Consider the following 18,567-nt stretch of genomic DNA (forward strand, 5'->3'; position numbering starts at 1 on the left):
GGTGGTTCAAAGGTCAAACCGGGCTCGTCTCCTACAGTGTATCCATTTACGGATGACAGTCAGCACCTGGGATATGAAACAAGTCTTGATTTTTCCAGAATGAACTTTCAATCTACAGCAGAGTGTGCGCTGGTATGAAACTTCCTGACAGATTAAAATGGCATGCCAGACCAAGACTTGAACTCAGGACCCTTGCCTGATATGGGCAAATGCCCCACCAACTAAGCTACACAAGAATGACTCACGACCCATCCTCACAGCTTTACTTCCACCATTACCACTCCTACCTTCCATACTTCACAGATGTTCTCTTGTGAAACTTGTAGGAATAGCACTCCTATAATAAAGAATACTGTGAAGACACAGCATAGCCACAGCTTGGGAGATGTTTCCAGAATGAATTTTCACTCAGCAACGGAGTGTGTGCTGAAATTTCCACAAAAGGCAAAGTTCACAAGTTCGAATCTTAGTCTGGCGCACAGTTTTGATCTGCAGGAAGTTTCAGGGCTTAATTTTATTTTGCGGTTTGTGGTATAGTATTCAAGGTAAAACTCATTTTAACAGATTTGAAATTCTAATACATTATTTATATTTCGTAAGTAATTGTTGGATCTTAATTATTTAAGAGAAACAGGCTATCGACTTGTTCCAGTGTTCAATGGTGAAGGATATATAGCCCCAAATGAATTCTATCAATGTAATTTGGGAGCCAGTCTTTAAAAATTTTGTTGGAACACATTAATGCAAACCTAGCTGCTAAAATGTTTGGGTTTTAGGCAGTTCATATAATTTATCACATTTGACACTTATGTTGGTGTTCTATATTAAATTATTTATCACCAAATCACAGCTTCTCCACTGCATTGCAAGCAGTTGGCTGCTGAGTGGTGCTGCACATAGGGCACGATGTGTCAGGCCCTCCCCCTCCTCCTCCATTCCCTTGGCATGTGGCTGGAGGCAGTTTTCTGGTACGAGCTTGGAGACACGGTATTGCTGAAGCTGATATCAGCTAAATATGACATGTGCAATTGTATCAGCCGTCATATGATATATGTAATAATTGCAGTACTACACAATCATTATCATCAAATATATTTTTCTAGTGCATAACATGACGCATTATCTTTGTCACTCCAAAAATGTGCTTGATAACAATTTGAATGTGAAAATATTTAACTTGAGGGTATATTCTTACTTTTATTAAGAGTATATGTAATTAGCTACTTTCAAACTGTTAACTTGCTTATGTGTTTGCGTGCATAGTGTGGTATTTTAGCCACACGTATTTATGTACATTTACAAGCCTGGTCAGGTTAATTTTACAACACTAATCCCACAGGCCTACCTTCTAAAATGTCAGCTGTCATTAAGCATGGAGAACTAGCGTTGGAGTACGTGTTTTAAAAATTTGAGAGCAAATTTGGTGACCGTGTACGTAGAAAATATATTATGACACTTGCACTTTCTTTAGATTTAAGGCGTATTTTTGCAGACATTTTAGAATACTGTCATAATAATAATCACTAATGGAGAATGGCTGGAAAGAATATTGTGGCACTTGAGAAGTATTGTGGATGTGTAAAATATTTAATTTATAACTCTGTTGCTTCTTAAAGGAAGCATTGAACACAGATTGGCCAGTTATCCTTTTAATCAGTGCAGACAACTCATGGGGACAGTAAGGTACTCACGGTACAACAAACAAACAACACACTTTTTCTTCAACGCAGTCATCTGTTGCTTACAGTTAGAAACTCGTCCTACTAGGATCGAACTATGACAGTGTTTTTATAGTACAGACACCTGTTGGTGACAGAAGCAACTGGGATGTAAAATCACAGTTGTTATTTCGCGTTTTTCAGAGTTTCCAGGATGGCATTCAAGGTAAAACTCATATTCGTCAATCATGTATTTCAAATTCATTATTTATATTTGATAATCAAATGTTGGTTTTTAATTACTTATAGATAAAACGCTATATACCAATATTCTATGGTGAATGACATATAGCTTCAACTGAAATTTGTCTGTGTGACTAACAGGGCCGGAATCGATTATCGCTTTACAAAAGGAGAATTGAGGTATTTCACCGACCAATTGGTAAAAATTTGGCGTTGCTTAAAGTAGTTTTTGGTAACTCTTTTGGAGGTCAGGGTAAAAAAAAAAAACTTATTTAACATGCGAGATTTTATAAATTACATAAACCATAAAAAAGATCAACTTACAGCAAACAAGTTTTCATTAATTTTCTGGATACAGAAGAAGACATGAATGTAAAAACTTGAACTTGACATGAATATAATAAAATTCTGTAACACAATTCACTGGATATTTCCATCTTCTGCCTAATCTGTCATTCTCCTTCATCTCTGATCATTTTTGCTGAATATGTTAATGATATTTTCAGTGTCCATATCTATGTCTTTATGGATATTTGCAAGAGAGAATCCATTTAGTCTCACCTGCCCCATTGCCTGCAATGGATGGAACTGGTTGCTAACCATGTGTGCAGGGGATGGGGGAGGAGGTCTGGTTTTCCAGTGCACATGGCTGGATACAATTCCTTATGTGACCTTGGAGATAAGGATGTTCTGCTGTTGATGTCATGATTTCTTGTATGGCCTTGGAGATAACGATGAGCTAATGCTAATGTCAGGAATGCTTCTGGTGACTGGAATAGTCCCAAATATTTGAAGTAAAATATACACATTGGGGAAAAACTGCTTGTCACAGTTCTTTAAAGCTTCAGTTGCTGTTTCACGTCTTTTACTTTCATCATCTCACTTTTTGTTCCATACTTTCAGCTCTCCTTTCATTAATATGTACCCAACATATATATTAATAAATAACAAGACACCCATTTTAAGTTAAATGATATTTTTTGTTTTAGATAGTAAGCTATTTGCTGCTTTTATTATTTTGTTACAATATGTCTGAAATGTAATACATTTCAACCTATATTGCTGCATAACTATAAAAAAAAGACTCAATCTCTTGAAGTAATACACTACTGGCCATTAAAATTGCTACAACACGAAGATGATGTGCTACAGACGCGAAATTTAGCCAACAGGAAGAAGATGCTGTGATATGCAAATGATTAGCTTTTCAGAGCATTCCCACAACTTTCGCGCCGGTGGCGACACCTACAACGTGCGGACATGAGAAAAGTTTCCAACAGATTTCTCATACACAAACAGCAGTTGACCGGCGTTGCCTGGTGAAACGTTGTTGTGATGCCTCGTGTAAGGAGGAGAAATGCGTACCATAACGTTTCCGACTTTGATAAAAGTCAGATTGTAGCCCATCGTGATTGCGGTTTATCGTATCGCGACATTGCTGGTGGCGTTGGTCGAGATCCAATTACTGTTAGCAGAATATGGAATCGGTGAGTTCAGGAGGGTAATACGGAACGCCATGCTGGATCCCAACGGCCTCGTATCTCTAGCAGTCGAGATGACAGGAATCTTATCCGCATGGCTGTAACGGATCGTGCAGCTACGTCTCCATCCCTGAGTCAACAGATGGGGACGTTTCCAAGACAACAAGCATCTGCACGAACAGTTCGACGACGTTTGCAGCAGCATGGACTATCAGCTCGGAGACCATGGCTGCGGTTACCCTTGACGCTGCATCACAGACAGGAGCGCCTGCGATGGTGTACTCAACGACGAACCTGGGTGCACGAATGGCAAAACGTCATTTTTTCGGATGAATCCAGGTTCTGTTTACAGCATCATGATGGTCGCATCCGTGTTTGGCGACATCACAGTGAATGCACATTGCAAGCGTGTATTCGTCATCGTCATACTGGCGTATCACCTGGCGTGATGGTGTAGGGTGCCATTGGTTACACGTCTCGGTCACCTCTTGTTCGCATTGACGACACTTTGAACAGTGGATGTTACATTTCAGATGTGTTACGACCCATGGCGCTACCCTTCATTCGATCCGTGCGAGACCCTACATTTCTGCAGGATAATGCACGACCACTTGTTGCAGGTCCTGTACGGGCCTTTCTGGATACAGAAAATGTTCGGCTGCTGCCCTGGCCAGCACATTCTCCAGATCTCTCACCAATGGAAAACGTCTGGTCAATGGTGCCCGAGCAACTGAATCGTCGCCATACGCCAGTCACTACTCTTGATGAACTGTAGTATCATGTTGAAGCTGCGTGGGCAGCTGTACCTGTAGGCGCCATCCAAGCTCTGTTTGACTCAATGCCCAGGCGTATCAAGGCCGTTATTAAGGCCAGAGGTGGTTGTTCTGGGTACTGATTTCTCAGGATCTGTGCACCCAAATTGAGTGTATATGTAATCACATGTCAGTTGTAGTATAATATCTTCGTCCAATGAATACCCGTTTATCATCAGCATTTTTTCTTTTTGTAGCAATTTTAATGGCCAGTAGTGTATATTCACTGATTTCTGAAGTCATTTTATCGAGTGTAATACGACACTGCATTGGGGGAAGGGCCTATAGTCCCCACAGCCTCCCCCCCTCTTGCCACCACACCTGGTGACTGTTGAGCCAGCCCTTAAACGAATGTTTGTAAGTCAGTAATGTAAAAATAGTTGACAAAGTTTTCAGTATTATAGGCAATTCAGACACTTTATCATATTTTACGCTAAAGTTAGCATTATGTGTTTTACAGATTAATTTATTCTCATAGCGTCACTAGATCACAGTTTCTGTACAATAGACTGGGATGGGGGCAGGGCAAACTGCAATGGATGCAACTAGGTGCTAACCACGTGTGCAGGGGATGGGGAAGGGGGCTGGTTTCCCAGTGAACATGCCTGGATGCAATTCCTTATGTGACCTTGGAGATGAGGATGTTCTGCTCTTGATGTCAAGATTCCTAGTATGGACTTGGAGATAACAATGTGCTTATGCTAATTTCAGCGAAATATAGCACACACACTTGCATGAACATGGTGGGTTTCCAGATACCCTGTCATATTTGAAAGTGCTGACGAAGGCTGTGTCATTATTTTGGTCAGAACATACAACAAGCGACTACTGAAGACATACATCCAAGAAGATATGGAATGCTCGAACAACAGAGTAATGCAGGAAATAAAATGCAAATCTTAGTATTTTCTTGGCTAGAAGAATTGTAAGAAAGCATGGAGTTAACTGTAAAGAGGTTACAAGATGTGTTTATATGAAAAATATTTGATGTATATTAAAATTCAAGAACATACTTCGTTTGTTTTTGTCATATTACTGGCTGAAGAAAGACTTACATAATTTGGATGAAAATTTAAATCATATGTTAAAAATTAACCAATAAAAACACACAGATAAAAAAATAAAGTACTGCTTTGAGTATATAATGTATATGCAAAATCAATAAAGATACTGCATGAGAATATTTGTTTTCTTATTTGTTGCCCTACCAAAAATCTGGATGTTGATAGTTTATATGTGTGGGAGTCTGAATAGATGAAACGATTTTTTTATGCATATAGGTGGTGTAAGATATGCCTTGGTGTGTCCTAGTAACTTGCTGCCTTCAAGTATTGAGAGTTACAAATCTATACTATTACCTTCTCCCACACGATATCTAAAAACATTTGCTTATGGAAGAAATTTAGTGTAATGTATTTATAAAGTACATGTTTGTGCTGTCATTCCCCTCTTATATTGTAGGGTAATCTAAGTTTTACATCAGTTATTTCATCCATGCACTTCGTAATTTGGTATGTAACTTAGAATATTTCGTCTTTCTACAGATGCAAATATTTCTACATGTAAGTGCTGCTGTGGAACTGGATGAAACTGATAGGTTATTTACAACACAGGATTCATGTATTTGTTCAACATTGTGAATCACTTTTACACGTTGCTGACTACATTGACTTTCTGAAAGAGGTAGCTGTTCCATAGACTATCATATCTAGAGTGGTTATCGCAAATTTAGACATGTCAAGCTCACAACCTCCCATAGAGCGCCGGCGAAAGTGCTGTGATTCACCCACCTCATAGCTCTGTTGCCGCATGTCCACTGCTAACAGTGCAGTGAGTCAGCGATAGCTCAATGTTCTGCGTTTCGGTACGATATAGTGTGGTTTCGGTCGTCCGTGGAATAGTTTGTTTGGTAGTGAGCGAAATGCAGCAGCAAGGCTCACATGTAGTGCTACTTCGATTGGTATGCGTGAAGAGAGAAAAGATATTCGAAAATTGTTGTATGGAACACACCGGAAATTTTTTTATTGATCAGACCAACAGTAAAGAAGCCAAGAACAGTATAATTTTTGTGCAACAGAACCCTGTGGTATTCCCAAGTCGATAGTGCTCATATCTCTAGATTGGAACATGTGATTTAACCTTCCAAGAAAGGGATATAAACGGAAACGGAAATTACCGAATCTGACAAGTTTGAGAAAAAGTTGGTGTGTGGAACTATCCGTCGTTACTACAGTGGAGGAGAGTATAGAACGGAAAAATACAGAGTGATCTCCGTGAAAAAATTAGTTATTCTGGTTCAGAGATGTCCGTTCTTCGTCTTATTCGCTCACTTGGTTTCTGATTCAGAAAGTATAACGATGGATAAAAACTTCTAATGGAATGCTGAAACAGGCACTTACTGCGTGCTGAGGACAATAGTCTTGTTGTATACTTCGATAAAACTAATTTCATAGTTTTCTCAGCAACTGCCTTGCTGGAAGTTTCTATAAGGTTCAACAGAACGCAAATTCATCAGCGACTATATTTTTAAGTTACACTGGCAGGATAGTTTCACACCTCTTACAGTATTTTATTTTGTATTTATCTCGGAATACTTTTATATACACCTCTGGAAAATAAAAAACGAACACCATGCATTCATAGCCCTAGAAGAGGCAAATTTTATTGGCACGTTTTTGAGGATGTGTACAACTCACGATCACACAGAGGCATATGCACGTGAGTGCAGACAACAGAGCATGCACAGTGTCAGTGCTAGTACTGTGCATGCCCTCCTTCTGCAGCAATGCAGGCTGAATGGAGATGATCTTAGATGTGCTGACTGTAGTCTTGCCCAATCGCCCGCCATGCAACTTCCACCTAGTGCCTCAGTTAGGCCATACTTCGTGCTGAACATGAAGGACACACAAGATGACATTTCATCCTGTTTCATACACGCTCAATTGAGGGGGGGGGGGAGGCTGATTTGGGGTTCGTACTGGATAGGGTAGTTGACATGCACCTTCAGGAGCACATTGGGAGGTATGGGATACATGTGGACGTGCATTAACCTATTGGAAAAGCGCATCACCTTGCTGGTCCACGAATAGTAGCATTATGGGTTGGATGATGGTTTTAATGTACTGTGCACTGTTGAATGTTCCCTCAACGATCAGCAGAGGAGTACAGCCAGTGGAGGATTCTACATTCGTCCTTCCATAAACGCCTATCATAACACCACTGGAGGCGGGCTGAACAAAGGTTCGGCATGAGCAGAAGACGCCTCATTAGTACGTGGGACTGTAACCCTACTTCACCGAGAAAGTTACAAATCGTTCTTGCTGATACCTCTAGAGCAATTGTGCCCCCAAGTTGTTGTGAATTGACTGTGTGGCCCAGTACAGCACATCGTAAGATGCGACGGTCGCCAGCTGGCGTGCCGAGCGATTCTAGGCGCTACAGTCTGAACCGCGCGACCGATATGGTCGCAGGTTCGAATCCTGCCTCGGGCATGGATATATGTGACGTCCTTAGGTTATTTAGGTTTAAGTAGTTCTAAGTTCTAGGCGACTGGTGACCTCAGCATTTAAATTCCATAGTGCTCAGAGCCAGTTGATGCTTTGGTCTTGGCATGCAACTGTGTCGCCGCTGTCCAGATCAAGGACATAGGCATGTGCGCCTTCTGTTGACCACTGGCCACAACATCGATGTCTTGTGGAGACCTCACACCCCATTTGTTGCCCAATTCTATGGTATGTCTACCCAGACTCCCACAGACCCACTCACTTGCACAGACAGTTCACATAACACTGTCGGAGCATATATATATATGTGTATATATATATATATATATATATATATATATATATATATATATATTTGTTATAATGGCAATTATTGTTTTTTTGGAAAGTACTCCATATTCTAGACTACAAATATTTTAGATGTCTTAATACTTGTTCTAACATTTGAAATTATCACTAACTGGCAATGCTGTATGACAGTGAGATTAGGTGCCTACTTTTTTGAGAGCCGCTAAGCTGCTATAGTGGTGGTGTTCTCACAGAGTTATGTTAAGAGACTGTCTTCTGTGTCTGTTTAGGCAGTTTTATTCCTCAATTAGTGGTCTTTATAACCTCACCAAAGTATTGTGGCATCTCACATTTTTTTTTTTTTTACGAGCCTCTCTAGGGTATGTGGAAGTCATCAGTTTATGTACTCCTTCCTTAATGATTGTAGACTGTAAAAACTGTAGTGTACTTCAGGATGAAAATCGTCTTACACTAGCAAATTCTAATGCTGGGCGATCTTATTACACATGCTGTAATTCTATCATATCAATTCCTTGTACACTAAAGTGATACCTCGAAGAGTTTTGCTGAAAAGCTACATAGCTTCTGTTGTACCTGATTTCTCACATTGTGAATGACTTCTTTCCAAATGTTAAGGGATTACGTAGTAGCTACCTCTCAGAAACTAGCAATTCTCACACGTTTTACTATTACAATACATTGTGAATGACTTCTTTCCAATTGTTAAGGGATTATGTAGTAGCTACCTCTCAGGAACTAGGAATTCTCAAACGTTTTACTATTACAATACTGAATCATCTCTGTTTAATGACACTGGACTCGCATTCGGGAGGACTACGGTTCAATCCCGTCTCCGGACATCCTGATTTAGGTTTTCCGTGATTTCCCTAAATCGCTTCAGGCAAATGCCGGGATGGTTCCTTTGAAAGGACACGACCGATTTCCTCCCCCATCCTTCCCTCACCCGAGCTTGCGCTCCGTCTCTAATGACCTCATTGTCGACGGGACGTTAAACACTAATCTCCTCCTCCTCCTCTGTTTAATGTGCTTTATTTTATTCTGAAAGTTGTAATATTCTTTTCCTTGGCTTAAATAACGCTTGTTACAAAGTACCACAGCTCCTGGGACATGTCAGTATTAGTATCATTTGTAAATTTTGAGTGAAGTTGTTAAACATTATGTATTTTGTGTGTCTCTGTGGATAGGGCATGTTTATAAAATTGTATTATGTACTGATTTATGAAATGCACTCTGTATATCAATATCTCTGTACCAATATATTTAGTATACTACTACATTCATGACGTTAATCCAAATTATACACAGTCATACACAAAAGATCACATGATTCCAGACATGTTCAGATATTTGTATCACATGCATTCACTGCCTCTGTCCAGTGAATAGTGCGAGTGTGGAAGTGTTCCAGTTTCATCCTCACAATTGATACTCTTATTGCCATGCTGCGACAAACTAATTTTCAGCTGGGCTACAACATAACCATGTGACCCTCAATCTAAAATTAATCTGACTCACCACGTTTGCGCCACCATGCATGTATGCTTGGTAACTGTCAACAATGATAGTCCAAATGGAACACTGTCAAACACATTTAGTGCACTTTAGAATGGCATCTAGTTCTATGGAGCTATTACTTGTTACCGATTTTTCATATCGGTTGCGCTAAGATTCAGTTTTATAACCTGAGATTCCATAGCTGTGTCTCTCTAGTGGTAGTACGGCTATTTTTGAGACAGTGTGTTGCTTTCCTTTATGACAGCGGTCTGCCTACCTTGGTTTCTGCAACACACTGGCAAGTTTGATGGGCTCCAAATACATCACTTATTTTATTCAGTGCACCTTGGAGCTCTTGGTGTGAGTCAAACCTTCCACTCATAATGTCTCTAAGAGCGCTGCTGGATCTTGGTTTGCATGTTTGTCACTTAATATCTGTCATTAATGGGAGTTGGAACGCCCTATCCCGACAATGTTAAATTTAGTGACTTGGCTTCCCTGTACTTCAGGAACCACTGTAGCCATTGATATGAAACTTTTACAGGACTTTAAGCTGTATGTTCTGAGTCTAGTGAACTACAATAATTGCATTTCAGCCACAGCTTTCAGAAATAGAATTTTTTGATTACACAGTTAAAATTTTGTGTACTTTTTTGTATGTCATCCTAAATAATTTTAATTATACATAACATTAGAATCTTCTTTTAGTTCAGTAGACTCAGGATATTTATGTTATTACTCCCTGAAAATTTTAATACTCTACTCAAAGTGACTTCTGAGGTTTAGGAAAAAAATGCAACAACAAATGTAAATTTTCAGGAACGACCTCTAAAGTTTCAAAAAACTGTAACTAAGTTAATATATGTTTACTTTTATTATTTTCAGTCGCTCAGAAGTAGTCTGCACTATACTGTATTTACCAAGTTTTTTCTTATTTCTGGACTTCCTAGTGGCCAACTGTGCTGCATACTCTGATTTATGAATGTGAACCTCGTCCATCCGTTCAAGTTCTCTGTTGCAGTTTGCTGCAGGATTATTTCCCATATGCTGTACCACTTTCACCCTACCAATGTTGCCATCATTAAAATCAATAACAGCACCACTGACCCCTGATTTTAGTGTCTTCATTCCAACAAAAACATTTTTTGGTAAGTGAGTCCATATAAGATTATTGGACGACTCATTGCGATTTTGAGTCTGACCATGCAGACAATTCTTCAGTAATTCAGGATTTGCCAAGTCTCTGTAAGTACATTTTATGATATCCATAACTGCTGCTGGGATGGAATTTTTACAGTTGTATGAATTGTTTAAGTACTGGGCATTGTGGTAATTGCACCATTAATCAAGTCCCAGAGGGCAAAAGTGGTGTACTGGTTTTTCATCAGTTGACAGTCTGTGGAAGAAGGTAGCCCATACTGCTTGCTTCATTATCAACAAATTGTACAGTGAATAAGTTTTGTTTCTTCAGCAGCATACATTTCTGACAGAGTATTTATGTTTTTCATACTTAGTCTAAGGTTCTTGTAATTTGTTGAGCATTAGCTGTCCCTTTCTACATCAGAGAAGTGTGTATAAAGTAGATGTTCACTTTCGAAACAGGTGGGACGCTCAGTAATTACCACTGTCACTCATAGTTGAGTCGACCAGTATACATCTCCATAACAATAGCTTGGAGGCTATAACTCCATGACTATAGCCAGAGTGGTAGTCAGCCACATGTGTGTGCCATAGCGCCTTGCCATGGTGACATGCTGCCATGCACATTAGTAATTGTTTATATTCTAGAAGTGTATGTAGTAGCACTATCTTGATCAGTCACATGTGAGCATGCATGTGTGCAATGCATTATCTGCTCATTCTGCACAATTGTAAATGATGTAGCCATGCTCTCTCCATTGTTTGTCAAGTTTGACGTTTTCAGTGCTTAAAAGAGAAGTGTAGTGGCAGATGTACACATGCATGTTGGTGCTTCATAAATTGTTTAAATAATGCTACACACAATTATACTGGTGTGAAGAGTATGTGTATGTTGTTATGTGGAGCAGTCACTGCTTGTCAATCAGATGTTTGCATTGAATTGTATACCTAAAATGAAACCCCATACTAACACTCCTCAATCTATATAATTGTGTAAAGTGAGAACACTACACATCGACCATCATGACCAGAGTACTCGTTCATGACAGCAGAACACGCAGTTCCAAATTCATTGCAGACAGAGGCAGGTAGAATTCTGAGCAATCTCCATGGTGTTCGATAATGCTCTGCAATATCTAAGCCAGTGTGGTGGAGATGTGGAGCCTCTTCCTCTACACTCCTGAACCTTCACACATTACTGAAATAGTCCAATAGTATTATTTAAGTATGTCATAACTGCATCTTGAAATTCATGGAAAGCAGATGAAATTTCAGAAAATTTATTATGCTGAGGATTGAACCAAGGATCACATGGCTCTTAGGACAAGTGGCCATGCCAGATTTGGGTTGAGCGATGGATGGGGAAAGTGACATCATATGGGTGGGGGAAGGAGTGGGGGAGTAATTAAGGTGTAACTTAAAACCCTCATAACACTGATGTAGATGGACTCAAATCTGTGCTCATATTCACCTTCACCCACTACTAATTGCCACATACAGTAGTGTCCAAGCTCTTAAGAGACTAGGAGTTTAAGGAGAATTGACTTCAAATAAAAGAAATGACCGAAATTTCTGTTGATTGTATGTCAGTTAAGGTGAACACCGACAAAAACACTTGTCATTTGAAAGTACTGTACCTGAAAACTAATAATTCTTTACACAGAGGAGGATAATTATCTGATATAAATAACTCTAAATATACATCTATGCTCTACAAATCACTGAGGTGCATTGCGTCCCGTATTAGGATTTCTTTCCATGCCATTTGCGCGTGAAGTGGAGGAATAATGATTAAATGCCCTGCTTTGATTCGTATAATTTTGAATTCGTAACTCTTAAGCAAGTTATAAATCCAAAAACTTTTTGTGCCTATATGCAGCTCAAAACTTTTTCTACAGAAACAAAAATCATTGCACTTCTGCCAGGTCTTGGGCAGTCCATAATAATTTTTGGCAGAAGTTCTATTTCAATATTTTCCTTTCAATTGTAACTAGACGTCCTTCTTCACATCACTATACCGTAAATATATTCCATCAGCAAGGCGAAACAAGCTCCTACCAGCGTTCAGCTTAATTTCAGTGATATACAACAAACAGCCTCACACAAGGCACACCAGAAAGGAAGAAGTACCTGAAATTCCACCCATTTCTTCAGAAGTGCGACGACCTTTTTTGCCTCGAACCAGTACAATGGGTGTAACAAGAAGCTTGGCACAAGAGAGACAAGTAAGATCGTGTTGAAGACGCTGCCATCATAGTTATCTTGGTGCTTCCTCAGGTATATGAGCACGTAGCCCACGACAGAGGTCGCCAAGCCAGACATCACCAGATAACACGCCAGCGAGTACATGAAGATACCAGAAGTTGGCCGGAACACAGGGTTGGCTGCGAAGACAGAAAATACATGTGTAATTATTGTCCAGTGTTTAAGAGCGTGGCAGTTCTCCCTTACAATAATTTAAAAAGGTCTTTTTAAAATGCTGCTGTGTAAATGATAGTCACGAAGTTCATATATCAGCATCAGCTATGCCAATAAATCAAAAAATTTCTAATTTATTACAAGAACAGTACAAAATTTACAATCACGTAATTTTTCAATATGTTCACCATGATTTCCAATGCACTTTTGTCATAGCACAACGTTTTCAAAACACAGTACACACTGAAAAAAAGTTTTTGGATTACGTATGCACCACTTCCTTCATCTCGTCATCTAAGGTGAGTCGGAAACCTCTTAAGTAATCTTTAAGTGGGCTAAGCAAATGGAAAACTAACTGGGCGAGGTCATGACTGGATACAAGACGCTCCAATTGCACGAGATGCGTATTGACAAGTGGAAGAGCGTTCACATGTAAACAAAGAACGGCGTTTGACAATAGGCCTCGGTGCATATCTGGTATTGTGCACTTCGACACGTTCCATAGCTTTTCAGTATATCTTCGACTCTTTATTAGCGGCGCCTTTTCCAGGGTATGTTCCAGAATTCTACCTTGTGCTTCCCATTTCAGTCGCCACTTCATCAGCACTCATTGGTTATTAAAATTCTGGTCACGGAACTGCTCCTTGTTGGCAACACTGGTGAAAGTGGCTGGACGTCCTCCTCTCTGTTCGTCCTTCACTCTTATTCAGCCGCTTTTCAGCTGTTCAGCTGGACACTTTGGCACAGTAAGACATTACCCCGTAATTGTGCCGAAACTCTCCTATAGATTCCATCTCCTAGTACACCTTCACCCAATAAGAAAGCTGATTATGAAACACTGTTGTTGAGGTCTGTAGAGAAATTAGCTTGGGCAGTGAGCGTTCTTTGCTGTTATTGGCTGACGCTGTGACGTCACTAAAGAGCAGTGTCTGCCTCGTCAACAGCGTTATAACCTACGGGCCGCGCATTTATGGGATGTACTTCTAGTATGTTTTAGTTTCTAATGAGATAAGGAAATGCAAATATATATTCTGCTATTGCTAGAACATTACTTCTACATCGAGTAACTTCACCACTTTTTAACAGACACTGCTGATTTTTTAATAAATTCACGTATCCATCGAATAAAAATACGCAAAAAACCTGCTAAGTATAGTCTGTTTTTGCAACTTTCGATCAAAGTAAAAGTTCCAAATGAGCTTTCAGTTTTCTGAGTTTGCTCTGAGAAACGCTTTAATGAGTAAACAAGACCTATACAACGATCATTTGCATTTTAAATTCATCACAAGTTCAAAAGTACTTCAGTTAACAAGTGAACATTGTCGTTTTCGTTCAAGAAATTAAACAGGTGCCTTGTTTGTAGAAAGCATTTGAATTAGTTAATCAAACTAGAACATCCTTCAAAATATCTGGTGGCAACTGAAAGTGCGCTTTATCCGTGAAGACAAGGTTGACACTGTAGGCAGGGAATATCCGAATTATTTCCTCGAAAAAAATTGTAACTTTTCTGCGCAACAGTGCTCAAGTACAACGACCTGACAGATAATGACTCTTAGAATCCGTTTTGATCCCTCTAACAAACATCTGATTTGGTTCAGTGAAAATATTTTGCCAAGTATTCATTTAATTTTTTCCAGACACAAATGCATTTTTTTATTACTTTCTTTCTTGTGAAGATGTCGTGTCGCTGATGATACATGACTTTGAAGATCTTTAATACGTTTTCACAATTTTCATAGAAGCATTTCTCTTGAGTAATGCCGTTACATAACTCTGTAAACTGGCTTTATCTGAATTACTGTATTAGAAACAACTTCATGTGTGAATCTACATTTATCAGAGCTCTTCTTCCATGGTCCCTATGCTTCTTCTATGGATCTCACATTTGTTGAAAGGTTCCTTCCTTTACACATGGTATGCTAACACTGGCGCTAATACTTCAAGCTAAATTACATGGCGGAAATGCTTCACTCTTAAGCACGGTTTCCGCAGTAAATTTAGTAGTTCCGGACGCAAGTCTCTAATGATGTTTCTTTGAAATTATCAGAGCATATTGCAGCATTTACAACATTCAAAGCGTCTTTTCTAGAGCATTTCGACAGCCAAATCCTCCGCAAACTTGCATCACAAAAGAACGCATGAAGCACTACTTCGGCCCCTTTAGTGCTCCGAGTGTGAGAATTACAGCCAGCAACAGCACACTCTGGCGTTGCTTGCACACACTCAAAGCACTTTCACTTGCAATTAACCTACTTCACAAAAGTAGCGAAAACGACACAGCCTCCATCATACAAATATGGGCACGAAGTGTTCTACTCTGACGTCATGCGAACAGTGGCAGAAACGTGTTTGCTTCTGCGCAGCTTTTACTATGACCGTCCGGGCGAACTGATGTGAAAATGCTGCAAGCTGCCGCAAGCAAGGTCTATAAAGACCTTGGCCGCAAGCGAACTGTGCCACCTAGCGTTGACTATCGCAGTAAGCAGTACAACTAACCTAGGTATGATTAGAACGGAAGTTCCGATATTGATTTACCCTCGAAATGTACTCGCTGTTTTAAAGACTTGTGTTCTGAGTTAATCTTTCGCAACATGACAGCAACTCAATGTGCCACGTTAGTATAGTGGTGTGTAAGTTAGAATACGGAAGCGCGATGCGTTCTGCGCAAAACAGAAAAAGAATACTTAGCGGCGCCGACATGGTGTTCACTGCCTCTGCCCCACGCTGTACGGTACGCTACAACCGTTGCCTACCCTAGTAACTATGAGTAGCAGCGTTGGGGTAAGCGCCACAGTGGGCCATTGTTTATGCTTCTCTACAGAAATTTGAAATAAAGGAGTTTTGCTCTTTGAGGAGCAAAATAACTAATGATGGTCGAAGTAGAGAGGATATAAAATGTAGACTGACAATGGCAAGGAAAGCGTTTCTGAAGAAGAGAAATTTGTTAACATCGAGTATAGATTTATGCGTCAGGAAGTCGTTTCTTAAAGTATTTGTATGGAGTGTAGCCATGTATGGAAGTGAAAATTGGGCGATAAATAGTTTAGACAAGAAGAGAATAGAAGCTTTCGAAATGTGGTGCTACAGAAGAATGCTGAAGATTAGACGGGTAGATCACATAAGTAATGAGGAGGTATTGAATAGAATTGGGGAGAAGAGGAGCTTGTGGCACAACTTGACTAGGAGAAGGGATCGGTTGGTAGGACATGTTCTGAGACATCGAGGGATCACCAATTTAGTATTGGATGGCAGAATGGAGGATAAAAATCGTAGAGGGAGACCAAGAGATGAATACACTAAGCAGATTCACAAGGATGTAGGCTGCAGTAGGTACTGGGAGATGAAGAAGCTTTCACAGAATAGAGTAGCATGGAGAGCTGCATCAAACCAGTCTCAGGACTGAAGACAACAACAACAACAGAGATTTATTCATTCGGAAACATATCGTTGTCGCGTCTCAACGTAATACTCTGTGTGTCCTTTATGCCACCCACAATGAACATCGCAAAGGCAAAGTACCTTCACCATACCTACCTAACAAGAAAATGAGGGGTAACTGTTCTATGTGCACCTCAAAGTGCACATTACGGACAGACCCGTCAAAATGACGGTATTGACCGGTGCATCACATGATACACTGCCCCTTGCTTTGCGTATCACTCCATCACTTGCCTTCTTACGCGCACACCAGTAAAACAGTCGTGCATGATCTCTTCACACTGGCTGCTGTAGACTCGCCCCATATCTCACACACAGCCTGCCACACAGCTGGCTCTTCGAAGAAAAGAAAATGTCATTATATTGTTGACAATACTGGCCATATCGAGGGTACAAGGAATGTTCTCTTGGGCTGCTTCCTAAAATATGCTTGCTTGACAGCCGCCCACAGTCTGATCAAGATATCATGATAACTATATATATATATGTACACACAGCAAGTCATTGCACAATGCGCGGCCGAAGACACTTCGTACCAATGTTGATTTTCTCTCCTGTTACATTCGCGTATTAAGCGAGAGATAAATGAGTATCTTTATGCCTCCGCACACCCACCAATCGCTCTTACCTTACTGTTGTGATCCCTACGCGAATTATACAATGGTGACAGCATAAAGGACGCACAGTCTTCTTCTAATCCAGCGGGGTTTCGTGTTAACTATGTTGTCTTTCTGCCAAGTTAACGAGTATTTCTGTAACCCTTTTATGTGGACTATATCAACCTCCTACTATCCCATCAGCATGTCTGTGAATCCTGCCGGTGTCAGTTTTGATTCCTACGTCCTAAACACTCCAAAATAAGAAAAATACTTTAGAATTGGTAGCACTATTGTCTTCTATCGTACATCCATTGCAGACATACTGCAGTCTCCCAGAACCATATCTACAAATCTAAGTCTTCTAACTGGCTTTCTTAACGTTGATTTTACTCGTCTGTCACTTTTCATATCTGTTCTCAGTTGTTGTTGTTGTTGTGGTCTTCACACCTGAGACTGGTTTGATGCAGCTCTCCATGCTACCCTATCCCGTGCAAGCTTCTTCATCTCCCTGTACTTACTGCAACCTACATCCTTGTGAATCTGCTAGTGTATTCATCTCTTGGTCTCCCTCTACGATTTTTACCCTCCACGCTGCCTTCCAATGCTAAATTTGTGATCCCTCGATGCCTCAGAACATGTCCTACCAACCGGTTCCTTCTTCTTGTCAGGTTGTGCCACAAACTCCTCTTCTCCCCAATTGTATTCAATACCTCCTCATTAGTTATGTGATCTACCCATCTAACCTTCAGCATTCTTCTGTATCGCCACATTTCGAAATCTTCTATTCTCTACTTGTCCAAACTTTTTATCGTCCATGTTTCACTTCCATACATGGCTACACTCCATACAAATACTTTCAGAAACGACTTCCTGACGCATAAATCTATACTCGATGTTAACAAATTTCTCTTTCTCAGTACTAACTTCAAATATCGGTGAGCGTTTTTCCACAAGTTTAATAAAAATAGCAGATACACATAACAGAGGCTTAAGTCGTCAATAACATATTCTCCTTTTCTATTTACAACAGCATACCAACGCTGTGGTAACTTTCCGATACCGCGACTTGAGATATCGCGTGGTTGTGAGGCGAAGAACTAGTCGACCCACGTTCGTAACGGATTTTCATCCGGCAAGAAAATTCCTTGAAGGTTGTTCGATAGAGAGCGGAAAAGGTGAAAGCCTGAGGCCGCATGATCGGGTGAATAAGGTGGATGCGGAATGATTTCCCAAACCAAATCTTGTATAGTGGTTTCAGTCAGTCCACTAGAATGCGGGCAGGCGTTGTCGTGGAGTAGCATCACTTCACGCATTCTTCCTGGTCGTGGTTCTTGGACTGCGTCTGCAAGACGTCTCACTTGTTGACAATGGACGTCAACAGTGATGGTTACACCTCGGGGAAACAATTCGTAGTACACCACATCGCCGCTTTTCTTCTGTGGTCTTTGTGCGGGGAGATACTGCTTTGTTTG

At 40.3% G+C, this 18,567-nt stretch overlaps 1 protein-coding gene across 1 annotated transcript in view; it reads right to left on the reverse strand.

Annotated features, from left to right (window-relative positions):
* Positions 1-18,567, reverse strand: part of LOC126267764 (gustatory and odorant receptor 24-like) — a 135,046-nt gene that overhangs the window by 87,745 nt on the left and 28,734 nt on the right. Inside the window, exon 2 of the mRNA XM_049973068.1 lies at positions 12,771-13,024. Coding sequence (XP_049829025.1) covers positions 12,771-13,024 — 254 coding nt within the window. The remainder of the gene's footprint in view (positions 1-12,770; positions 13,025-18,567) is intronic.

Source organism: Schistocerca gregaria, chromosome 4, assembly GCF_023897955.1.
Source record: "Schistocerca gregaria isolate iqSchGreg1 chromosome 4, iqSchGreg1.2, whole genome shotgun sequence".
In the NCBI taxonomy this organism is placed as follows: domain Eukaryota; kingdom Metazoa; phylum Arthropoda; class Insecta; order Orthoptera; family Acrididae; genus Schistocerca; species Schistocerca gregaria.